This window comes from Myotis lucifugus, unplaced genomic scaffold, assembly GCF_000147115.1.
Source record: "Myotis lucifugus unplaced genomic scaffold, Myoluc2.0 scaffold_54, whole genome shotgun sequence".
NCBI classification, from domain to species: Eukaryota; Metazoa; Chordata; class Mammalia; order Chiroptera; family Vespertilionidae; genus Myotis; species Myotis lucifugus.
Genome location: NW_005871102.1, coordinates 1,898,128 through 1,924,032, shown reverse-complemented (window position 1 = coordinate 1,924,032; position 25,905 = coordinate 1,898,128). Strand labels below are relative to the sequence as shown.

The following is a 25,905-nucleotide window of genomic DNA, read 5'->3' as shown; positions in this document are numbered from 1 at the left end:
ATATGTGATCACAGAATTGTTGTGGGTTATCTTCAGGAATCCAGAGAACAAAGATATCAGAAGACAGAAGTCAGGCAGATGTCTTAATTTTCAAAATTAAGAGAAATTTTTTTAAAAAGACACTGACAACAGTATGATGATTGCCAAATAGAAAGGGGTTTGGGGAGAGAAAGAAGAGGGTAAAGGAGAGATAAATGGTCACAGAAGACTTGACTTTGGGTGGTGAATGCACAATGCAATATACAATGTTACAGAGTTGTACACTTGAAACCTATATTATTTTATTAACCAATGTCACTCCAATAAATGCAATTAAAAATAAATGAATTTTAAGAAAATTATGAGAAAGCCAAGTCTGTAAGCTACAAAGAAATACTAGTACACTGATTGTCAAAACTTGGGAAAGTAGAAACCAAAATAGATTATTATACAAAAGGGAAAAAGAATTAATGATAACTTCCATACCAGCACAGGTTCCCTAGGAATAAGTTTTTCCAAAACTACTTTATGTTCTTGTTTTTTATTGGAAAATCTTCTAGCACCTTCAGCAAGGCATTAGAAAAACCCACTTATCACTTAGATGGACAATACACAATGGATCATATACAGAGTTGCAGAGAACTGTAGCTGATTGAATGCCCCTCCTCAGAGAATGAACACCTTTCCTGTGGCTACATCCTAACCCCTCTGCACACACTCACAGTCCATTTCAGTCCTCCCATGCCTCCTTGCCCTTCACGATCCTGCATTTCTTACCTCTCACCATGCCTTCTCAAGCCACCACGCATTTGTACGTGCTGCTTCCTCCACCAGGAAATTCTCTCCCCACTTGTCTGCCCAGTAAACCCATCCTTCACCACCATCCCTTTGTCAAAGCTGCCATTATTCCCCTAAGAGAGTCAGGTGCACTGACTCACAGGTACTAAAGTACACAACTCCATCGCAATAGCTAGCATTCATTCATTCAACAAATCCTTTTGATGCTATTCCATGTGCCATCCCCCTACTAGGCTATAAGGATTCAGAGATAAAACACACAGATTCACAGAACTCACACCTAGTGATGGTGCAGACAGGTGAGCAGTGTCACAACATAGGCCAGCACAAAACACCTTGGGCCACATCCATGGCCACTGACTGGGATCCCAGTGTTGAGGGGGAGAAAGGAGGCAGATCTTAGGTAAAGAAAGAGAATAGGAGGAAAGAGGGAACTCAAGAACAAGAGCAGCCTGTGCATTTGCAGAGATAGGAGAGACCACAGAGAGTTTGAGCTGCCAGTTTGTGTGGCTGGGGCACTGACCAATGGCAGGTGTTGCATTTGTATGCTCTTCCCAAGGGTTCGTTTAGATTTTGACTTATTCGCATGCCTTTAGACCATGGAAAACTTGCCGCCTCAGGTCCCACTTACCTAGTGTGAAGAAGTGTCTAGTGAACTTGGTTCAATGCTGAGTGACTCAGGAGTATTCTAAAGGCACAGGAGCGGGCCTGGCCCTGGTCTAATGACCAGTTTTATCAACAGCTTGAATGGATACAGAGAAGGCATGCTTACCAAGTTTGCATATAAAACAACTGTGATGGGTAGAATCCAAACTCAAATATATTTTAATGAACTGAAACAGTGGTCCAAAACTCAAGCAACAAGGCAAAAGGCGATAGAAATCAATGCACAAAATCCACTACCCACAGTTGGGTTGGAGGCACTTATGAATAAGGTCTTTGATTAGTAATACTCTTTGCTTGTGACAGCCTTACGAGACTGTCTCAAACCTAATGGATTCACAGACTTGGCACAAATAAAAGCTAACATTGATCCTATTTGTTTCATTGGTTAGTACAGCTCAATCATTGTTCTCAGTTCTCTCCTGAGTCTTGCTTTTTAGCAGGGACACTGGTAAACTGTTACCTGTCTAGAGAAAGGAAGCCAGCACTGTGGCAGTTTTAGAATTCTCATTCAGGTAATGAGGGCGGGGAAGAAGCGGTCAAGTAGACAAAGAGTTCAGCTTATTCTTTGTAACTCCAGAGTCCTGAGTATCAGTTACAAAAGAAGACAGTTCAGCTTCCAAATAAGGAATATTTTTCTCAATTAAGATGTAAAACAACATAAGAGGGGATGCTTATATGGAATAAAATGTCAAACTAAATAACCTCTGAATGATGTTTTTTTCCCCAAAAACCTATCCAATATGGAATTCTGGCGAAATGCCTTTGGACTTGGGAAGTCTTTCTTTGTTCAATCCCTGTCCATGTCCATCTGGTTTCAGTTGCTGGAGAGACCATCCTGGTTGATGGAGACAGTGAGGAGTTCCTGCTCACTGACCTGCTCCCTCGCACCCACTACACTATCAGCATGCATGCCACCAGCGGGCCTCTCACCAGTGGCACCATCAGCACCAACTTCTCCACACGTGAGTACATGGTCAGCCACATGGCCGGCGCCCGGAGGCTCCTGTGGGTGCTGAGGATGCTCAGTCTCCGTGTGGTGGGCTGGATTAGTCTACAGCTCTTAGAGCAGCAATGAGCTGTCCTTACTTTAGTTGACTGCAGCCCAAACGCCAATGAAAGTCAGTGGAGTCAGCAGACACACGTCTACTTTCTGCCTTGACTTGGGTCTGGTGACAGCAGTAGAACCTGGCCAAGAGGGGCTAGTCCTGGAAATGCATCTGGCCAGAGAGTCTGCGGGACATTAAAGGGCTTGATGTTGGGGAGAGAGTTGCTGGATATAGTCGTGGCCAGGGGAACAGTAGACAAAGCTATAGATGTGAGAGTGTTATAAGTTCAAGAGTAAACCACAGACATGCAGGTGCAGCAAGGTCATGAATTCAGACAGAGGGTCAGATTGGAAGATGTCCCCCCAGGCCCAGAGGCCCGGGTGAGGGGAGTGGGGAATAGCTGTCAGAATGCTTATGACCCTAAAGGATCACCTTGTGACTGGGGGGCCCTTCCTGCTCCTGTCCAAGCGAGAACTGAGGTCAGCATGTGAGCAGCCCAGAGACCACACAGGTGGGCAAACAGATACATGTGCCTGGAATCAAATGGGCAGGCGCTCCCGGCATTTTCTCCTCTTTGCAGTACTGGACCCTCCTGCAAACCTGACTGCCAGTGAGGTCACCAGACAGAGTGCCCTGATCTCCTGGCAGCCTCCCAGAGCCGAGGTCGAGAAGTACGTCCTGACCTACAAATCCACTGACGGAAGCCGCAAGGTGAGAGTCGACTGAGGGGGAGGACCATTTCTATCAGGCAATCCACAGGAGCAAACTGGGTTTTCCCTGATGGACACATGGCCTGCTGCTGAGGAAGGAGCCCCAGTCTGCAAGTCAGAGATCTGGGTGCTAATCCTGGCTCTGTACAAAGGCAAACACTAACCCTCTCTGAGTGCCGGCTTCTTCCCTAGACAATGGGGGTGTCTGCCTCTGCGGCTTCACTCAGCTGTGCCAGTGCCTCCAACATGATGAAGCAAAGTGCGCTGGAAACTTCCAAGCTGCTATCAGTACGTGGAACTGGAAGGGCCTTTCACTAGCAGGGCCGAGCACACATGAGCTGGATGCCAAACTCAGCAGCCTCTTATGCCTCCTGATAAGCACTAGAAAGGCCACATGGACACAGCCTACTGCAAAGAGATGACAAATCTCTGCTTTATGTCATCGCTTGAAACAATCCATCTAAAGCGCAGGCTGTCATACTTGGTTAGCAGTGGAGGGCTTTTTTAGAGTAAAATCCTATCAGGAAGCTTGAACATGCGGAACAGATTGAGCAGCGCTTGTCTGTTGCATGTGGAGCAGGGAGTCCTAGGGTTCTGCTTCCTCAGTCCAAGAGGAGGCCCAGTGCAATCCGAAAAGCACCAATTCAACCATCCAGGTGCCGACATTTACCCCAGCATGCCCCTGGGAGGCAGGAGCTGTCCTCTCTGCTTATTGGCTCTGTTTTCTGCTTATTGTGGGGTGGAGAGGATGACAATGCAATGGCCACTGCAGTACTGACCTAGCTAACCATGGGATGCGGACTTGCCTTCCCCACACCCCTCGTTGCGAGCCGGTCCCTCCCTCCCGTCACCCTTCCTCCGGCTCATTCCGCAGGAGCTGATCGTGGATGCAGAGGACACGTGGATCCGGTTGGAGGGCCTGTCTGAGAGCACAGACTACACCGTGCTCCTGCAGGCAGCCCAGGATGCTGAGAGGAGCAGCCTCACCTCCACCGCCTTCACCACAGGTGAGTGATGGGCTGCCACTTTCCTGCCGCCTTCTCCCCTGTGTGACCTCAGGCCCCTTGGCAGGAGCCTCTGCCGAGGAGACTGGGCCAAGGAGGAGGCCAGCAAAGAAACTCAGTTGCCTCCTCCGCTTCCTGCCAGGAAACCTCTCACTACCAACACAACCAGAGGGACCACAGTGCATCTCCCTGGTCCACCTGGACCAACTCAACGCACCGAGTAAAGACATCAGGTTCCTGTTCAGATTTTCCGTCGGTGTTTTTCCAGCAGAGTTTGTTCTTCCCCCTTCCCCTGCCGCCTGTAATCAGAGATCCACCCATAAAGGAAGTAGTAGTGAACCCTCACTATTAAACCTGTGGTTCTTCTCCACACACAAAGCACTTTGCATTCTTAAGGTCACAATACAGTCCTTACAACAACTGGGGAGGAGGGCCTTCTCGGACCCGTTTCATAGGTGCATGGACATCAGATGACTTCCATGCTAGTAAGCAGCTGGTTCTGAACTTGAACCAAGGTCTCCTTCTAAATTCAGCTGGTCCTCCTGCCTTCCCCATCCAAGCATCAGCAGATGATACTTGAAAATGTCCTTTAAGGATAGGAGTGTCCTAATGTGTGCAAGGGGAACTAATATCTAACCTCTGAGGGCTGTGACAGGCACTGTTCCAACTGCATTGCATGTGTGACCTAATGTCATCCTCAGGACAGCCTGTGCAGTGTGTTCTATTACCCCTGTTGACAGATGAGGAAATGGGGCCACAGGGAGGGGAGGTAACTCCCCCAAGAACCCACAGCTCTTCAGTAGGACAGCTGGGATTTGACCCCAGTTGTTCTGTCTCTGGAGTCTGTGCTGTTATCAATCCTTTCTGTCACTTCCCATGGTGCCTCTCTCTACTGTCTGTAACATGGGACCACTCAGTCTGGACTTTGAATTCTCTCCCTGCCCCACATTCTGGGGTGTGGCTGTGCCCCTGTGTGGGGCAAGTGTGGACCTGCCCCTTACCCCTAGATGCATGTCTGCCTGCCATCTCAGAGCACCAGGGCGACGGATTCATGCCCAGGCCCCAGAGCCCAATCCCTAACCCCAGAGAAGTGATGGAAAGTCCTCCATCCTCCCAGAGGCCTCCCCCACCAGACTTGCTCTAAATGACAAAGCAGGACACTAGATCCAACACACCAACTGTCACCAGTGGCTCTTTAGGATAGTGAGTTGTGAATGAGTCCTCTCTTTCCTTCTTTTTTATACTTTTCAATCTTACAATGTGCCTACAATGAGCACATTAATCAGAAAAACTTTTGATTAGAAAATAATAGAACACACCTCACAGGCTGTCCTGAGGATGACATTAGATCACACATGCAATAAAAATAAACCTTGGTTTCACAACCAAGACATGAATCCAAAATGTGTCCTCCCCAACTAGAAACTAGAGGACACCTCATCTCTTTTGTGCGGCTGAAGTCAACTATACTCTCCCCCCTGCCCCTTCAAGGCAGTTCTGTCTCAGAACCAAGGTGCTACCTCTTCTTGTTCAAGCCCTTCCCTGCTCATTGACAGCTTAAAGGGTCCTCCAAGCTCCTCTTTTCCAAGCTACCACCAAGAGGCCCTGGATTGGAACTTTACATTTAATTAAGAATTTCTTTCCCGTAAAAAGGACACGGATGACAGAAACATAAACAGAGCCCCCAAATGCAAAGTTCCCTGAATAAATTACAGTAAACCTGCACGGTCAATTGAATGTCAGTATTAATGCGTCCTCACTGCCTTGCCACGCCACCCCATCAGAACCCTCACTTACACCCCCACACACCAGAGGCCACACAGTGTACCCCGTAGGCTCCATATGTGGGCTCCTATTTCGAACGAAGGAGGGGGAGAAAGAAGGAGGATGAGGAGAAGGGAGAAAGAGGAAGAGGAGGAGGAGAAGCAAAGAGCAGGGCATTGCGCTTACTGGGAAGACTGGAGCGCTGCCAGTCTGAGGCCCATGAATTGCTCCTGCTGAGGAACCTCAGAGCTTCCTCTATGGTGGCAACCAGGGCTGATGGATTCAGAGGCTAATTTCAGTCTAGCGACCAGCATCCATTCTGACTTCATTGACAGTACCTGAGCTTTCCACCTAGCATCACCCTATTCTTAGGATGCTGGTCTCAGCCGATCATTCTAAGCACTTTTTATGCCTTATCTTATGGAATGAAAGCACTTAAACTTAGATCCCTAAGTGGCCTCCATCCACTGACAAATTCACATCTTGTCCTGGGTGGGCCAAGAAAAGAGACTCATTTCAAACAGATGACTCCTTAATGGGTTGGAAAAGAGTTGAGGTGTTAAAAATATAAAATTAAAATAAGAGAGAGAGAAAAGATTGGCTTCTGCAAAGCCTCCTTTGACCAAGATGTCTTCCCTGTTCGCATGCCTGCCTTAGAACATAAGCCCATCTCATTCTAACAATCACATTAATAGCTTCCTGTCCTCTTGTCCCCGGTGTTTGCACAAAACTCCAAGGAGAATTTAATAGAAGTAGAACAGAAGAGAAAAATATGGATCTATTATTTATAATTTACTGTCGCCTGAAATTTCATCCAAGGTCTACTTGTCTTTTGGAGACACGAATATAAATGAGAAAACAAAGACTCCCGCAGAGCAACAGAGACTGGGCAACGTGATCTCCTGAGAGGAGTTCTCATTGTCTCTTTTAATCCTGTAAGCGGCAAACAAGGCGCTCGCTGAAGCTGTCCTCACAGGCAGTGAACACTATAAAATAGGCTGTCTTAACCTGAAGGTTAAGCGGAGACAATCATTTGCGGAGGTTCCCAGAGGTGGGGAATGAGAAGTTTTCTTTATTGCCTTTGCTCCGTGCCTGCGATCCCACATCCAGGCCGAGCTGATCTCTGGGGCTTTTTAGGGAAACTCGAGAATCTATTCTAACACAAGCTTCCGTTTGGGAAGTTGTGAAAATAAGTGAAGATTGGCCAACCCTGGGTTCTGGGACGGCAGATGGTGGGCCATACAAATCCGAAGAGTTATCAGTTAATAGTACCACTGAGGTTGTCTGTTTCATCTTGGGTGACTCTCAGTAGGCGATGATTTTCAAGGAATTGGTCCATGTCCCTGAATTTACTTAGAGTTGTCTATACTACTCAATTGGTCCCTCCATAGGGAGAGCAGTGAATGTGGTCAAGCAGTAATGCCACCTGCCATAGGGCCTTGAATGTCACTATATACAAAATTTGATCTGGCCCATTTTTAGCCATGCTGTCCCAAATGTTCTCAGAAAAGCTAATTTCCATTTCCCTTTTCATAATCATAGGAAGGAAAATAGTGTCCACATGGTATCTTACATTTAACAAATATTGAATGAACCTTCACAGTGGGTTACACACTATACTAAACACTTCAAGGGCATGAGGCAGTGGGGAACAGACAAAAGGAGGACATGGGGTAATTTCAAGTAGTGGTGAGACCATAAAAAACAAACAGAGTAATGGACTAGGGACCGATGTGAAGAGCTAATTTCCAGGACGGCTCCTGTACTAGAAAGGCTTTCCTGATGGTCACTTGCCACTTCCTTCCCTCAGCCCCAGCCCCTGGCCTCAGCTAGGATGTCAGGCCATTTGAGCCAGGACATGAAAGATGAGAGTGAATCAGACAAGGAGGAGAATTCGGGCTGAGGGAAGAGCGATGTCTACACCCAGCGGGAGGAATGAGTTTGGCATGTTCCGAAGCCTAAAAGAAAGCCAGTGGTAAAGGGAAAGGAGGACCAGGCAGGGCCGGAGCCTGCAGGTCCTGTGGGTCGTGGGGAGGCCCTGGGGTTGTATTCTAATTGCAAGAAGCCATCACGTCGGAGAAGCCATTGGGAGGTTGTTGGCACGTGAGAGACAGAGATCACATTATACTACAGAAAGGTCACTCTGGTTCAATATGAAAATGGATGCAGGTAGGGCCAGAAAGGCAGGAAGAGACCAGGGAAGTGGCATTACCATGACCCGACCCAACCCTCCCCTTGCCATGCTGAAGCAAGAGACACAGACACCAGGCTGGCAGCTGCCAGTCTATGATCAACTAATCTGCCATGGCAGTGGGTCTCCTGATATAAGTGAGTCCCAGGAATAGTAAGGCAGATTATGTCAGAACGTTTCTCTACTGTTAGGGTGCCTTTAGCTGGTCTTCAAAGGGGAGACTTAGAAGACTGATGGGTAGAAAGTGGGTGGTCTGTAAAGCTTGAGGACCTTCCTCAGTGACTCTGTGTACAAGGAAGACATCCAAGCTGGCTATGACTCAGTTGATTCTCTGTTCCCATCACCTCCTCAGAGTCTATTGCCACCTCTCCTCTTGGATTCCCGCTACTACCTCCTAAACGAGCCTTACCTCCAGTCTCACCCCCATCTCATTCATTCTCACCCCCATCTCATTCACAATGAGAACAAGCTTTCTAAAAACTTGAGCTTGAAGTCCATTGCTGGAATCTTCAGCCTCTTGCCTTCAGGAGAAGGTTCAACTCTTTAAGTGGCATAATCCAGTCCCCACTTACCTCCCCAAGGCTCTCCCTCACCCATCCAACCCCACCCTTGCTCTGTCTCCTGGCTGACCCTGCGGTTTCCCAAAATAGGCTATGCACTTTCATTGGCCGGAAACACCCTTCCCTACCAATTTGTGGCTTACTTCTATATCCATCAGTTCCTAAACTAAGAAGCCCTTTCTGATTAGCACCTGCCAATCCCTACACCGTCCCAGGCCCCACCGCTCACCTTACCCCCACCAGCCCCAGGCTTCATGGCATGCTCACTCCCGAGTTTTGATGGCTCCCTGTGTTTATCTCTTTCCAGAGCACATAGAATTTGGGATTATGTTTGTATGTTTCTCCCACCAGAGTGTGAGCAACCTTAAAGATGGGACCATATATTTTTCTCTTTTATATTTCCATCTCTTTCTTAACCCACTATTTAGAACCCAACAGACACTTCCTATATGTTTTTTTAAATAAATGCATAAAAGAATAAATAGGTAAATGAGTTAGAAGATGCTCTCAAGGTGGCTAAGGTGGTAGGTTTGACAGCCTGTGTGGGCTGACCAGGTAACTTGGCTCTTCCCACAAACCCACTTCTGGGGAAAAGACACCTACTAGTAAGTTCCGGTGGCCAGAGGCGGTCCCTGCGCTGCTGTGGAGCCGCACACCCTGCTCTGCTGGGTCTGTTCTCAGAGAGAATTGCCAACATCTCGCTTTGGTCCTGATGCTACAGCCGTAAGGACAGGCAGTGGACAGACACTCTCCAAAGCCACTAACTCAGACCACTTTAGACACTGTATCCAGGAACCCCCTACACGGAAGGGACAGGGAAGGGACCGGAAAGGTCTCTTCCTTTACTCCCAGCCGCTGGAGCTGTCTGATTGCTCTGTGCATCACGTAGCTCACCTCACTCCACTCGCAGCCAGCCTTCCGATGCCCAACACAAACCAATTTCTGAGCAATTCTTCCGGTAAGTGCCCGTCCTATCGATCTCACAATTACATCTAGAAACACTTAACTATGAGCCATTTCAGTGTCCCGATCACTTGGCATTGCGTTCCTCTTAACTTGGCAATCAACACAGCCTGTGCCTTAAAGACAGACAAAGCCTCTCTGTCAGCGGGCCCAGCGATTGCACCGAAGGGAAGGAAGCCTCCCGTGCTGCTCTGGGTCCTGAAATGTCTGCCTTGAGAAAAACTACCGGATGATCTGTGTGAGGGTAAAGGTGTGTTTCTGCTGAGAGTAGATGGTAGGACATCGGGAGTGTCCCGATGCATGAAATCTGTCCCGACAATTCCCTGAGAGTGGCCGAATCACAGTACACACGCAATGAACGCAGCGGAACAGTAATCAGTGTGGTCTTCATTATTAGCTAGGCGGAAGTCCAGTAACCCCAAAGCGCTCCTAATGGTAACAACTGGAACCATGGCTTATACTCAAGGACAAATAGACTCTCTTCCCTATCCCCACCCCCCCATCTAAATCTTGGGACCTGCCCACTCAAGACACACCTATGGGAAAGAGAGAGGGAAGGAAAAGCAGAAAAGGAAATCGGCAGAGAGAGACAGAGAGACTCTAAGTCTATCCAGGCAGCTATATGGATCTAGGCAGAGAAAGCCGACCACTGGGCCCCTTGGGGACACAGTCCAGCTGGCAATTCCACTGCTTGGCCTCTCAGAGAAGAGGAGAATGTGCCAGAGGAAGAGTGGGGTTCCCAACCCGCTGGGCACCAGACTCCTCTGAGGAGCTCTGGTAAAACAGGATTCACTGGGGACCAGCCCCCCCACACCTGCCAACAGCCCCCACCCCAACACACTAAGTCAGCAGACAGGAATCTGAACTTGAATCAAGGCCCTTCATCCCAAGTTGACTGTATTCCCATTTTTTTCACTTCAAAAAAATGAATTCTTTTATATGACAGTCCTGATATTTCAAAACGTCTCTTCTCCACGGCAAGTCACCTCAGTTTATTATCTTTGTTTTTGGTAAAGCTACCTTTAAAGCAATTAGTATGTTTGAGCCTTCTAAAAATATCCATAACATAAGCATTAAATAATCTACATGGTCAATGTGAAGTAGCCTGTATAAGATTACTCACTCATTCTGAAGTCTGGTTTAGTTTTTTATGCAGACTGGTAGGAGGCTGTCATTTTAAGATTTGGGAGAAGATGACTGAGGACACACATGTTGGGAACTTGGTAGACATTTGGGGTTCTGGCTCCTTTAAGAAGCTGAGTAGATTTAGAAGGGGCTGTTAGAGCACAAGGTAGGAGTGCACGGAAGACCAAGAACATTCTGTGCTGATCTTTCAAAATGAGAAATCCAGGCCGTGAGAGAAGGCTGGTTGCTCCCGAGACCAGGTGGAGAAGGCCTGGAAGCTGGGAAACAATCTCGGGGTTCCCACAGCAACAGGGAGGGGGGAGGAGCTCACTGGCAGCCTCCCCCACTTCCAGGCACAGGTGGGATGGGGAGCACTAATGAGCCCCAGGACAAGCTGCGATGAGAGAAAAGCTAAGAGCATCCCTGCAGCTACTCAGGAAGTCGGGTTTCCGTGTGGGGTAGACAGTTCATTTGAACATGGGACCTTTTCTCAGGTCACTGTAGCCTTCGGGGCTACAGCGGTTCTCAACCTGTGGGTCGCCAACAATGAAAATACATCCTGCATATCAGATATTTACATTACGATTCATAACAGTAGCAAAATTACAGTTATGAAGTAGCAACGAAAATAATTTTATGGTTGGGGGTCACCACAACATGAGGAACTGTATTAAAGGGTCGAGGCATTAGGAAGGTTGAGAACCACTGGCCGAGATAGATACAGACATAAATTCATCCTGTGCCCACGGGTGGAGGTGGGTCCCGTAACCTGTATCGTGTTCTAGTCTGTTTAGCAGAGAGCACAGAGCACCTGACTGAGGTTGGAAACTCGAGTTCAGGTGACGGGAGGAAGTCATGCGATCTCTCCAAGTGCAGTCTCCTCTATAAAATAAGTTTTTTTGATTCACAATGATCTGCCTTCCTCTCAAGTTTCCTGCAAGAACAAAGTGAAAATGAAAACTCACTTGGCAAAGCACAGGTTCTGTAGAAACCCGCTGTCATTCCCTGAAGTAGGTGGCGCCTTTGTTCCAAACTGCCTGCAGAGGGAGCCACCCTTGCCCGGGGTGTGGCCGAGCGAAGGGCAGTCCTGTGCTGGGGGTTAACTCATCTCCAGAGGGGCCTCGTGTAAAGTCTATGGAACCCCAACAACCTCTCCTCAACGCAGGATGCTTCCCTGATGATCCATGACAGGTGTCTCAGATGACCTGGGCCTTCAACGAGGCTGTATGTCTCCTTCCTTGTGTGGCATGAGGCTGTCACTTGCTCTGACCCTCCAGCTGGCTTTCCAAGTGGCCTGGGGTCACACCCTGCAGTGCACAGGCACTGCCACCAGGGGGCACTGTGGTGACTGGCCCATGAGGTCCTTACCCAGCCCCTTCAAGACTGCTACATAGTTCAAGGTTGCAGGATCACCTCTACTGCACCTTACGCTTCCTGGGCCCCACGTCACTGCCCCTCACTCTCGAGCTTGGCCTTTCACGTGCTCTCTCAGCTCCTGCAGTCCAGAGAGCCCTCCACTGGTCTCTCCTCCTCAGCTTGCCTGCTAAGCACTAAAATGTGCCCTGAAGCTAAGCTCTTCAAGACACATGATTTAAGCTTCTCTTTCAGCTAATTAGATATTGTTCTACAAATTGGGCTGCTCTTTCTGAAAGATGCGAGGCCGTGTATTCCCCCTGCCGTCTCTGTAAGCTTACACTGAACTGTAGAGCACAGCCACTGGGTTGAGGCCAGTGGGGAGATGATTCTGCACGAGGAATAGATGCCTGTCTTCTTGCTAACACTGAGCTTGTCTGGGCGTTCCTGAGTGTCTGCTGTGAGGGTGGCGGAAGGCTTTGTCTATCAGCGGTCACCAACCGGTGGTCCACAGACCATTAGTGGTCCCTGAGGTCCGAAAGGTTGGCGACTGCTGGCTTAGATGCCTCTCATCCTGTGACAGGAGGCCCTCCAGGGATGCATGGTGGTCTGTGCACCTGTAACCATCGCCTGAGTAACCACTCACATCTTCACCTTTGGAGGGAGGGGGATTTTTATTATCCCCATTTCACTGATGAGAAAACTGATACCCAGGGAAGTCAGGCCATTTGCTTAAGCTAAACATCAGATAAGTGGAGGAGCCAGACCGTGAGCCCAGCTCTCTGGTCTGCTGTCTGATTGCTCCATCAATTAGGCGGGATGCAGGGTGAGGCAGGGTTCCCACACTGGGCGAGGCCAGAGTAGATGTCCCACGGCTCTTGATGAGGTCCCACGGACCCTCTGAACCCTTCTGCGATTTGATCAAGGGCTTCACGCAGAGAGGGAGAAAGGATGCTTTCTGGAGGTCGCCTCTTTTCCTGTGCAGGGGGCCGGGTGTTCCCTCACCCTCAAGACTGTGCCCAGCACCTGATGAATGGCGACACGCTGAGTGGGGTCTACACCATCTTCCTCCACGGAGAGCCCGGCCAGAAGCTCCAGGTGTACTGCGACATGACCACGGACGGGGGTGGCTGGATTGTAAGTACGCACGCTGCTCCCCACGCATGCAGACAGCCCGGGGTCCTCATCCACTGGGCGCAGCGCCCACAGACCCACACCTCACAGACTCTGTCCCTTCAGTTACTCCCCTCCTGTCCCTCTTGGAGGCTCTTCACTGTCCTCGGGGCCCTTTCTCAGCAGCCCCGTCCTAGGCTTGGCCCCGCCGAGAGAGGAACAGCAGATGGAGGCTGCAGTGGCCTGGCCCAGGGAGGGGTTGCTTCTGCAATGGCAGTGCAGGCAGGGATGCCGGAGCAGGACCGGGTCCTGCCAGCGGTTCAGACAGGCCCGGGTCCTGCCCGCTGGGGTCTGCAGCTGCCAGAGGAGTAGCAGAGGTGAGCCTCTGTGGGGAGCTCATTAGGACCTTTCTGTCGGACAGCTGCGTATGAGGGAGCAGAGGAGGGCAGGGCATGGACAGCCACCTCCGGGTACCAAGGCCACCGTGTCCCCATCCTTCCTTGGACTCCCCGGTTCGTCTCCAGAGCTGTCCCAGCCTTCAGGGAGCACCATGATTAGGAAAAGAGACACCATTTCCTGTGGCCACCCTCCTCCACGTCTGATAGTTCAGGACAGAGAGAAGGGAAGGGTGGCTTCACTAACGTCCCTGCCCATCATGCAGCCCCACTGCAGCTGGAGGGTTCCCGCATTCCCACAGCCTAGCCTGCAGCAGCCTAGCCCACAGCAGCCCAGCCCGCAGCAGCCCGGCACTAGCTGGGTGGGTGCGCATGGGAAGGAGTAATTAAATGGAGTGAAATGGGACTGTGCTCGTAATAGCTACACTTGGGAGACATTTCCTTTTCTCTTCTGACATATCTGTGCCTCCTTCGTAAAGCATAGTTGGGAGTTGAAGCCGAGGCTGATGGATTGGAGGTTAGATGAAATGAGCACTTAAACAGCTCGCAAAGTGAATGATATGCAGTTCCTTGCCTGCGATGAGATAACGACAGTTACTGCTGATGTGGAGTTGGGCCTGTTCTTCCCGAGAGAAATGCTCTCTGCTGCACGGCCTGGTGCAAAGGACGGACCTGAGAGCCACCAACTCCCCTGTTTGGGGGCTCGCTGTGTCCGAGTCCTTTCTACATTGCTGGGTGCAAATTAGTGTCAACATCACAGCCGGCCTCTCCATCGGAGCCTCTGCACTTGGAGAAGGCGCTGTGTGTCTTCCAGGGAACGGATGGCCGTGCAAACACCAGCCCTGCCCCGCAGTGCCCCTTGTCCAGCTCATCCTCGCAGATGGAAAACTAGCTTCCAGCAACTTTCCTCCGGCCATCTTCCTCCCCTCTCTCTTCCCAGGTGTTCCAGAGGCGGCAAAATGGCCAGACTGACTTTTTCCGGAAGTGGGCGGAGTACCGCGCTGGCTTCGGGAACCTGGAGGATGAGTTTTGGCTGGGTAACGCCCGCTCTGCTTTCCCTGGGAGATGCTCTGGCTCTGGGTCCAGCACTCCTTCTGGGCCCATCGGGGGTTATCAGCACCCCCGTGTCTGTTGAGAAGTTGACAGCTCGTGAATTGCTTTCAGTTCCTCTGGCTCTGTTTGGCTGCACTATTGATCTGTTTTTATCTCCTTGTGGCGTTTTCCTCTCTGCCCCGTCTCTTCCCATCCTCATTAATAGTCTCTTATGCTGATGGGTCTTGACAGGAAGCAACTACAAAGCGCGGATCGGCCTGGTGTGCGAGGGGCATGAGGGCCACAGGGCGGCGGGTCACCTTACGAGCAGCCAGCCAGCCAGCCAGCCAGCCTGCAGGCAAGAGAGGACGAGGCAGGCGCCACACACGCTCGGTTCTCTGGGGGAATGTTACTCCCTGCCTGGGCCAGCGAGGGAGGGAAGTGAGAATGGCAGAGAGGTGGCCGGCAGTGTCCCCGAGTTCTGACAGGAGCGGAGGTGTAGATTGAGAACTGAGCAGATGTGAGGCGGGAAGCACACACCTGGCCCAGGCAGACGGCGGGACATCCTGATGACCTGCCTCTCCCTCTTGGTGAGATGTTCAGCCACTGGTCCAGGGAGGCGGGGAGAGGAGATAAGCGTGTTCCGAACTGGCGGCCTCCAACACCTCCCTGTCACTATCTCATCTGGGCCTCACTCGCTTTCCCCCTCACTGGCCTCCCTGCCTCCAGGACCACTCAGCGTCCACATGGCCACTAGGATGAGCTTCCTCACACCCAAAACCTGCCCAGCGGCCAACCCCCTGTGTAAGCCGTCTCCGCCTCGCCGCCAGGTGAAAGCCAAGCCCCTGACCCCTGGCCCGGCCTCTCTCCTCTGCCTTGGAGCCTGCGCCCACCTTAGCACCTCTCTCCTCCCACACGGCCCCACCCCCACCAACTGCGAACACTCGGAATCACTGATGATGCTTCCTCTGCAAGGAGCTGTCCCTCCCTGCACACCGTGGCGTCCATCCACGTCCATTCAAAGACCAGAGAGCCCATCCTACCCACTGGTCTCACCCTTTGCCTGTGGGAGAATGGGCCCCTCCCTTATTGGTGGCCAATTTCCTGTCTCAAATCAGTGTCCATTTCCTTATCCCCCTTGACTATACTACATAAACTGTGGGGCTTGGACCACATCATCTTCATCTCTGAACCCCGCTGCCTATTACAGTGCCTGGGGATAGCAGGTAAAGCGTCGCTGTCAGTCAGTGGTAAGATTACGGAGTGTCTGTTAGGAAACCAGATCTGTGTTTGCTGATGTAGGTAATAAATCTATGAGGTGAAAGTCACATAAAAATGCTGAGAGAGAAGTCAGTGACTAAGAAACACTGGCCCTCGACGAGTTTGGAAACTGCTTGGGAGACAGCAGTGCCTGGGCCAGTGCCCCCACCGTAGGCAGGGCTCTGTGCCCAAACCCGTGCCTGCCCCCACAACCTTTGTCCCATCTGTGAAACACCTGAGCTGTCGGCACTTGTGTTTTCTCTATATCGCTGTTTAGTTCATAAATCTATTGTTTGGGGAAAGAAACTTGGAAGCATCGCCCAAGTGGGAAGCTGGTTATGTGCAGTCCTAAAGGGAGCCTCAGAAATCCATGCCAGGAAAACAACACTCATCCTATATAATAAAATCCTAATATGCAAATTGACAGAACGGTGGAACAACTGGTCGCTGTGACACACACTGACCACCAGGGGGCAGACGCTCAACACAGGAGCTTCCCCCTGGTGGTCAGTGCGCTCCCACAGAAGCCAGGCTCATGGCTGGAGAGCGCAGCAGCGGTGGCGGGAGCCTCTCCCACCTCCGCAGCAGCGCTAAGGACCCCTTAGGGGATGTCCGACTTTAAGCCGGCAGGTGGACATCCCCTGAGGGATCCTGGACTGTGAGAGGGCGCAGGCCAGGCTGAGGGGAACCCCGCACCCCCAGTGCACAAATGTCGTGCACCGGGCCTCTAGTGTTATTAAATGACCGTTAAACCCAGTGCTCCCAGCCTGTGGCTGCTGCTACTGGTAGTAACAGTGAGATTAGAAGTGTTGGGTGTTAAACGACAGGAAGTACTAGCACCAAACCGAGAATGAGTTAAGGTTAGAATCAGGCTTAAGGCTGCTCCTTAATCTATTAAGGATAGGATTTGGAAATACCTCTCTCCCCATATGTTCAAGGTTATGTAGTCCTAAGGCCCCAGATATTTGTCCTCATCAGAGATGTTGTCCCACACTGGGAAACGCTGTACTAACCTGTGAGCTCCTGGCAAAGAGGCCACATATCCTCAGAGACACGGCAGTAGGGGGTGGGGGCGGTGAAGGGGGAGAGAGGGGACATGTCCTGACACCCTCCCATCTCCTAGCAGCCTGTGACCACTGTTTCAGCCTCACAAGGAGGCAGCGAGGGGTGCGCAGGAGGGAAGGGGACCAGAGGAGAGGGAAGACAGGGATCCTTCTGATGCGGCAAATGGGACAGGGAAGAAGTCAGAGGAAAGGCGCGGGCAGGGGAAGGAGAAAGGAGGCCAGGTGGGTTGAATGAAGTGAATGAAGGCCGTGTAGTATCTAAAGTGGGGAAGCGACATCTGTGGGTAACAGGGAGCCACTGAGGGCTCCTGAACAAAGGCCTGGCCCGGGGATGCGTTGTATGGCAGCAAGACTCAGGTTGGGGTGACACTGTGACCCCTGGTTTATGTCCTAAGTCGGGTTCCCTAGCAGCAGAGCCTGAGACAGGGATTCTTATTTGAGGGGTATATCTGGGGGTGCTCTCAGGAGAGGGGGGAGCAGGGCAAGCAGGATAAAGCAGGGGAAAGTGCGAACGTGTGGTCTTGGTTGGGGACTAGCTTCAGTCTGATCCTTAGGGAAGCTCTGAGCATAAACTCCTCAGGGTTGGGGTAAGAGGGCCACCCCCCACATCAGGCACTGACGGAGGTCGCCCTGTGGCGGGGTGGAGGGTGCAGCTTCTGGGTGCAGTGACTCCCGTTCAGGCGATTATCCAAGAGGGAGGCAGCTATGAGTTATGTGGAGGCTGGGAGAGGAGGGGTGTGGAATGAATGGTAGACTGACCCCTCGCCAGCTGCTGGGAGGTGGGAGGATGTTGGGATATCCTGGGCCCAGGGTCCGTCCTCGACTCCTGTGGCCACTGTTTCTACCTCTTGCCCCCTGTCACTCATGCCGGAGCCTCAGGCCCCTGTGGTGCTCCTGCCACTGTCAGCCACACCAGGTTGGAGTGAGAGGCGCAGGGGCGGGGCCGGGATGCTGAGGCTCCGGGCTCCTCAGACACCAGGTCAGACCAGACGTCAGGCCCGGAGCTGACCGGTGCTGGGACTCCTCCGTAGACCTGGCTGGCCCTTCGCAGGGGCCGAGTCGGAGTCCGGGAGGGTCTGTCTGAGGGTCGGAGTCCCCGATACCCCTCCTCCTCCCCGGGATGTATTTTAGAGCCACGGTCCCATTTCCCAAGCCACCGGGCCAGGCTCCTACATCCTCTGCTCGTCTCCGCAGGGCTGGACAACATACACAGGATCACGTCCCAGGGCCGCTACGAGCTGCGCGTGGACATGCGCGACGGCCAGGAGGCCGCCTTCGCCCACTATGACAAGTTCTCGGTCGAGGACAGCAGGAACCTGTACAAGCTCCGCGTAGGCGGCTACAATGGCACTGCAGGTACCTGGGCCCCCAGCAGACCAGGGCCCCTCGCTCCAGGCCTGAGCTGCCCTGGGATTCCCTGCCGGCCGGTGAACTGGGCACGGGCTGCGAATCACTGGCCCTGGCCCAGCTGCCCCTCACCACCCGGCGGCCTGAAATCAGTTTCCTCGTCTGGAGCATGATCATAGGGATCCCTGCCTAGTGCACAGCAGCCAGGAACAGGCAGTTCAGGCCGGGAACGTGCTTTTAAGGTTTAAACACCGAAGTTCAGTGGGAGGGCCAAGGACAATTCTTCTTGTCTCAATCATTCAATATGGGCTCCTATCCAGAGAGCAGAACCCCGTGCTGTCTGGGCAGAAACCTCCCCTCAGTGACACGAGGAAACCACCCTGAACTGAGGAAACTAACCAGATCCCGCATATTCTGAGATGCCCCCCCCACACACACACACACACACACACACACACAGAAGTCGTCATCACAGCCATCAAGGAGCAAGCCACAGCACTAATGGTGCCCACATTCCGCTCATCCGTACATCACCACGTCTTCTGTGTAGACGCTGATGACATTTACACTCAGAAGAATACCCGTGGCCTTAATGGTTTCATCAGAACCGAATGCTGGGCCGGTCCTGAGGTGCAGCCTGTCTGTTCCCTGGGGTCTACTCCATAAAGCCTGTGTTTGCCAAATGTTCTATTGTTTGGTGCAGGGAGTGATGGGCCTTGCATTTACTCGGATTTTAGGACTTAGGGCCAGTGTATAATTCTAGCAGCATTTTTATGCCTCTTGGCACTGAGAGGACCATCGAGGTGTTGCCCTTCCAATTCCGGCCTCTGTCCAATTATTTCTCTCTCCAGCCAAGTACATTACTCCAAAGAGAAGGCACGCTTCCCTTTGCTACACTTCAAATTTCAGACCCTTCCCTATGGCCACGAGCCCTGCCCGAGTGCCCCACGGAAGGTCCAATCACCACGCTTCGGGCATAGCATAGCCATTGAAATGCACTCCAGTGAACAAAGTATCAGACAGATTCATTCACAGATAAGGAGGCTGCATGGCGGTGACCAGGTTGTCCCGTGTTACCAGGCTCATCACTGTCCCCCCGGAAACAGAGGGAGTTGTGCACGTCTGTCCCATGCGGGCCTGGAGGAAACAGGCAGAGGTTGGAGGTGCCGCATGGACAGGGTTCTGAGCAGGTTGGGGAAGTAGGAGATGAGCTGGAGCGAGCAGCGTGGAAGCAGCTGCCCCAGGGGAGGGGAGGACGTTCAGTTCAGCCAGACTGACCCACAGGTGGAAGGAAAAGGGGGGCTCAGTGGAAGGTCCCATAAGTGGAAGCCGGTTGGTTGGGAGCAGGTCAAACGTCCAGAAAATCCTGACGGAGGAGGAACAAACTGAACGGCCTCCCGCGTGTTCCTTTTCCCCAGGGGACTCCCTCAGCTACCACCAGGGACGCCCTTTCTCCACTGCGGACAGAGACAACGACATCGCCGTGACCAACTGCGCCCTGTCGTACAAGGGGGCATGGTGGTATAAGAACTGCCACCGGACCAACCTCAACGGGAAGTACGGGGAGTCCAGGCACAGCCAGGTGGGTGGAGTCTGCCGCCGGGATAAGCCGGAGCTGAGCGGTCCCTTAGCGGATGTGTTCATTGCACAGGCGGGTCTTACTCAGGGTCTCAGGGAAGGAGTATCGTGAAGAGGAAGGTAATGCAGACGCTGAGGGCGGGCAGGACAGGGTAGAAGCAGTGGAAGGAGAGGAAGCAGCCTACGAAGTGTCCCAGGAACAGAGAATGAGAAATACCGGTGTTAACCGGCCCGTCTATCCCCGTTAGAGACCACATGCCCGTGGGCCGAGCGGGGTGACGGGTGACCCGCTAGGACGTGCCCAGCATTAGCCCTGAAAGCCAGCAGCCAGGGAACCCCGTGGTCCCGGCAAACCCAGGGTTGGTCTCCATCAGCGGAAACCACCTGGCCTCCCACCAGGAGTGAGCAGGCACTCGGTGACCCTCCAAAATGCGTCTGTGCTGTGGGGACTTTGCACACAAACCCCGAAGGCCAAACACAGAGCCAGCCACGGGGAGCGGCGCGGCCACAGCACGTTTCCAGGGAAAAGGCTGGAGAGAGGCTGTGCTATGGCCTCATCTCGGGGGATCTGACACGCTCGTCTTTCTCCTTCCCAGGGCATCAACTGGTACCACTGGAAAGGCCACGAGTTCTCCATCCCCTTCGTGGAAATGAAGACGCGCCCCTACAACCACCGGCCCCTGGCGGGGAGGAAGCGGCGGTCCTTGCACTTCTGAGCCGTGGGCGGCCGCCGGCCGCCTGACCTTTCTGTCATTTGTTTGTATTTTATAAACCAAGCAAGGGGTGGGGATCACAGCACTGCGCATTGCAACGTGTCCCGAGTGTTCGAAGGAAGCAGGGAGTGGCAGGAATCGGTTGAGAATTAGCTGCTTATGGTTTCTGCTGCCCTCGGGCCTGACCCAGTCCATTCTCCCTCCTCCCCAGCCACCTTAGCCGGCCCCTTTTCCCACCAGGAGGAGAAGGGAGATGTTTCCCTAAAAGACCAAATCAAAGGCCAGTGGTGGAGTCCGGTTGCTATGGTGACGGGCTTGTGCCTTCGCCCCTTGCCCTCCCTCGGAGACGTCCTTCCCTTCCCGGCATGTGTCCCTGGTCACTGCCTCCCACGGAAGAAGCCTCCACAAGAGAGTTTGCGCACAACGCCCCCAAGAGGCAGCTCGACCTTGCCATCCGCCAGCCCAAGCCTCTTTCACAGGCCAGAGGTTCTCACCTTCTGACCCTTCCGCCGAGTGGCCCTGTGACCTCTCAAGAGTAGTGACCTCCCTTCCAGCCCTCACGGAGCCTGTGCCTGCCCCCTACCCTGAGGCCCCGGGCCCCACAAGCCCAGCCACTGCTTCCGACGATAGTTCCCAAGGTGCCCGGTGCCCGTGGCTGGCCCCGAGCTGCTCATGGTGTGTCCCTGTGGGTCTCTGGGAGGGGGAGAGGGAGAGAGTAGCGGGTTTTAGCGCTTTGGGGTCCAGCCTGGAGGAAAGGAAGGAGGAGGAGAATTCAGGGCCCCTGTCACTGAGGTTCGAGGTCCCATGGGGAACACAGGTCTTTATTTCTGGTTCTCTGTGTCACGAACAGTTTTTTTCTGAGTTGCAAACTGATTGCTGTCCTTAGCCAGGCTCTCCTTTGTGTGGGAGGCTTAATAAGAGTCAGAGAAAGACGTTATATGACCAGCCAGCCATTCTCCCAGCTGGTAGTCCCTGGAAGAGGTGGGGTTTGGGGGTTTTCTTCTTCTTCTTGTTTTTTTTCCCCTTTTTTTGGTCCCATAGAGACAGGAATGGCCTCCTTAATGAGGTGAGTTCCTGAGAAGGCTTCTCCACCTTCTTTTATTTCTCTGCCTTTGAGAGGAGAAATGAAATGACATCTAGAAATCCAAGGTGAACAGGGAGGGCTGTGGGCCACCTCCCCTCTGATGAGATGTTCTCTCTCCACTGGCTGGTCTGTGATTTGATTTTTAAGCCCGAGAGAGCTGGAGGCTCTAGAAGCCAGGACCCTTCAGCTTCTCCAAATCAAACATTAGCTGCCATCGTCCCCACGGCGCCGGCCAAACCCAGGCTGTTTCCCCAGCTGCCCTCCCCCGTCCTCTCCTCCTCAAGGCCTCAGTTCCACTCTCTGTAGTGTCCAACTGGGGCAACCGGGTACCTGTACCACCTGCAGTCTAGCCAAGCATGATAACCAGGAGACCATCCCTCGGGCTGATGACCACACCTGTGGTCACTTGCTGTGCACACTGTCCCTTTAGCAGGCCGCCAAGGCCTTGTCACGGCTGTGGTGTGGATGTGATTGACATGCCCGGGACCGAAAAACAGAGGTGGCATTTCCATTTCTCAGTTCACTGTGGGCCTCAGAAAAACAAGGAGAAGCAGGGAAACACAAGCAAGCCTTTCTAGAAACCTGTAAGTTAAATGAGACTTCGTGGAGTGGGCCGCCAGTGAACAGCAGGGAGCACGCTGAATGAGCTGAGCGACAGGCCGTTCTGCTGGCCCTGTGACGTCAAGGAGGTTGCTTCATCTCTCTGGGCCTCCATCTCCTCACCTGTTACATGAAAGATTAGGCCAGAATGGCTTCTAACTTCCCTTTCAGCTTTGACAGTCAGTGATGCCCATCTCTCATCTGAAAATCTGCATAGAAATTGGCATTGGGGAGGAAGCACAATCAAGCCATGAAAATGCACCAGAAACCCAGCTTTATTTAGGAAGGGAGGGAGGAGGGAGGGAGGGAAGGAAGCAAGGATGGAGGGAGAAGTCATCAGTGAAACACACACACACACCCACACACACACACACACACACACACACACGTTGCAGGAAGGATTATGCCCCATAGGAGGCTGCACTCATTTTGTCTGCGAAAGCAGAGCCCAGGGACCTGGGTGGCACCGATACTGCCCATCTCGTCAAGGGACTGACACAGAGAAACGTTCTGAATCCTCATGTCGCCACTCGGGCTACAGCCAGGAAACGCTGCAGAAACCCCAATCTGCCTTTTGTTGGAAGTACCGCACCCTGTGGAGCACTTCTATAAATAGTCTCGCAGCACGGCCCTGATCCATGTGAAAGAATAGTAAAGCAAGGAAGGGACTTCAAAGATTAGCTCACCCAACCTTCAGTCCAAGGATTTATAGATTCCTTTTATTAAGTAGAGTCATTTTGTCACGAATTTTTATCGTTTTTAAGGCCATGGTCAACTTCACTCAGAGCTGCTACCTCCCTCCCTGACTCCTGCTAATCCTGCTCCCCCAAGCAGGTGCTCTTCCGGGGGTGGATCCTGAGCAGCGCCCACAGAGCACCCGGCCTACACCAGCGCGTCCCTCCAGGGACAGAAAGGAGATGTGCACCCTGCCCAGGGGCAGTTTAGCTGGAGACACCCAGGATGCGTACTCGCAGACACACACAATCCACCGATGACGGCTACAGACTCACTGCCTAGACCCAAGATCCAGACAGTTCCTCCTGTTTGCATTTCCCCATCAGAGAGAGATCATTTCCAGCTCAGTAAACTCACATTCTCCAGGGTTATTTCTGGAAGGTGAAGGGAGGAATGGGGAAGACAAATCTGTGGGAAACTCCTGCTGCTCTTTAGACCAGATTTAACTGGAGGAGGGAGCTTGCTAAGTGTCACCACCAGGGGGCGATCACAACCCCAGCCCCTCCTGTAACCTCCTGTGAGTCATCTAGGGGTGAGGACAGCAAGTGCCTCCAGGTTACCAGGAGAACCCACACCAAAGGAAAACTGGCCAACAGATGAACAGATTTGTAAATAATAATAATAATAAATAATAATAATAATAATGGCAGCAAAGAAATGCAGAGCAAACTTCCACAAACAGTTCAATGCCCCGGACCCTTCACAGCCCCACTCCTCATGAAGACGTAAGAGACCTCACACCTGCTCCTGGCATCCTGAGAACTGGCCTTCCCAAGACAGACCTGGAGAACCAAGGTTGCCAATGAGCTCAATGCCAAACCAAACAATCCCAACCTCACTTAGACTTTACAAGCCAGTCCCAGGACAGAGCTGTAGATTCAGGGACAAACAGTCATTCAGGGACCTTTTCAAAGAGCTCTTGTCGAAGCACCGGTGAGAAAGGGCTTAGAGTTCCTCTCTGTCCCCTCCTCTGGGGGAAACAGAACCTGTGAGAACAGCAGGTGCACAGAGCTGAGGGCGCTGACACCCACTAGCTGGTGGCCGGGAATTGCAAATACACCTGGGGCTTGAAAATATTTTTTTTTTAACCACCCAGGATTTCAGGAAAGGCGGAGCCCCTGGCTCAGGACATGTGCTTCTCTATGGCTTTTTTCTGATCAGCAGACTCCCATTCAGTCCAGTTCCTTACTCCCATTTCTTTGCTCCAAAGGGCGCATTTGTCTTGGATCTCACTGTCTGCTCTCAAAACCCTTAGAGGAATCTCTGGGAGATGCCACCTTGAGTTCCATCCCCCTGGTCTCATGGAACAATTTGTGTTCTCTTGCCTCAGACTTGCCAAAGCTGCGAGAGGGGCCTTGGACCTCAGAGGCTGGGGTGCAACCTGAATGTGGGAGTCTGCCTCATGCCCACAGCTCCAGGTTCCGGGAGCTGCTGCCAGCTCTGCCTGGCCACCAAATAACAAAGAGAAGCTGGTGGATCATTAGAGACTAAAAGCAAGCCGCCTCCAGATGGGCCCACAGTAAAAATGCAGAGACCGGGCGTGAAGGGCCGACATTAGTTCCCTGCTCTTTGTGCCCCCCCCCAGCACCCCTGTCTGCTCCCCACTTCACCTGAGAAGGTGGAGGTCCCAGGGGCCTGTCGCTGCACAGAAACTGCCTCGCTCCACCCACCCTGCCTGGACCGCACGTTCCTTCCCGAGCAGTCACAAGCCCGATCTGTCACCTCCAGCATTTCTGATTAATTTTTCGAGGTCACCCTTTGCCTGAAGCATGACTTCACTGCACCTGCAGCACTTCATTGTCCAAATGTCCTTGGCCAGCCTCTCAGTCTTTGGACAGTGTTGCCTTTTCTCCAAACCGGAAATCCTCCCTCCTTCTCCAAGCTTAATCGGGCACTTGCAGGACATTCAAATAGCACAGCTCTTGTTCCTCAGAAAAACTCTGCCCCCTCTGCTAACTAGTGAAACAGCTCCTCATTGTCGGCTGTGAGGCTGGGCTGATGCTGAGTTTCCAGGTCAGAAGCGTTTAACGCTTTCGGTCTCCCCAGCGGCTCTCCCAGGGGAACCCCTAGGCCACAGAGAGGGTTGGGGTCCGGAGACATGGCCAGGAGGCAGATGCATGGATGAGAACTATTGGTTTCTTCCCCTCAGTGGTTTCAGAGCCCCAGGGAGACCCTGGGCTGCTTCTGAACATCCTGACATTGAACACAAACATGCTCAACACTGCCTCCAACAGGCCAACGCTGGGCAGACTCCCACCTTCAGGTTGCACCCCAGCCTCTGAGGTCCAAGGCCCCTCTCACAGCTTTGGCAAGTCTGAGGCAAGAGAACACAAATTGTCCGATGAGATCAGGGGGATGGAACTCAAGTTGGCATCTTCCAGTCCCCTTCAGCCCTGGAGGGGACTCCATATCTGACCCCTCTCTCATTTCACCCACAGGCCCAGAAAGGTTAGGCGACTGGCTCCCGTTCACAGGGCTGGCTAGTAACAGAGCTGCAATCAGATTTGGCATAAACTTTTTCACTTCCTCTCCCCAAACGAAGGCTGAGAGAATCGGAATTCGTGCACACCTGCTGTTTTCCAGACGGGGTTTAGTGGCTGGACATGTGTTACTTTGTTCAATCCTCCCCAGAACCCCGGATCGGGTTTCACCATTTTCCAGATGAGAGAATGGAGGCACAGACAGGTTAAGTAACTTGCCCGAGGTCACACAGGCAGGAGACTCACCCACTTGCTCACTGGTTTCCCTGTCCCTCGCCCTACCTGTCCCCCCCCCCCCCCCCAGAGGGCCGGGGAGGGCCGAGGACCATCAGCTACAATCTCCTC

The 25,905-nt window shown here is 52.5% G+C and overlaps 1 protein-coding gene across 1 annotated transcript in view; it reads left to right on the top strand.

The window, feature by feature from the left end:
- Positions 1-20,664, top strand: part of TNR (tenascin R) — a 59,694-nt gene extending 39,030 nt beyond the window's left edge. Inside the window, exons 14-21 of the mRNA XM_023754019.1 lie at positions 2,262-2,405; positions 3,070-3,200; positions 4,074-4,206; positions 13,145-13,296; positions 14,608-14,704; positions 18,218-18,379; positions 19,789-19,952; positions 20,545-20,664. Coding sequence (XP_023609787.1) covers positions 2,262-2,405; positions 3,070-3,200; positions 4,074-4,206; positions 13,145-13,296; positions 14,608-14,704; positions 18,218-18,379; positions 19,789-19,952; positions 20,545-20,664 — 1,103 coding nt within the window. The remainder of the gene's footprint in view (positions 1-2,261; positions 2,406-3,069; positions 3,201-4,073; positions 4,207-13,144; positions 13,297-14,607; positions 14,705-18,217; positions 18,380-19,788; positions 19,953-20,544) is intronic.
- The last annotated feature ends 5,241 nt before the right edge of the window (positions 20,665-25,905 follow it).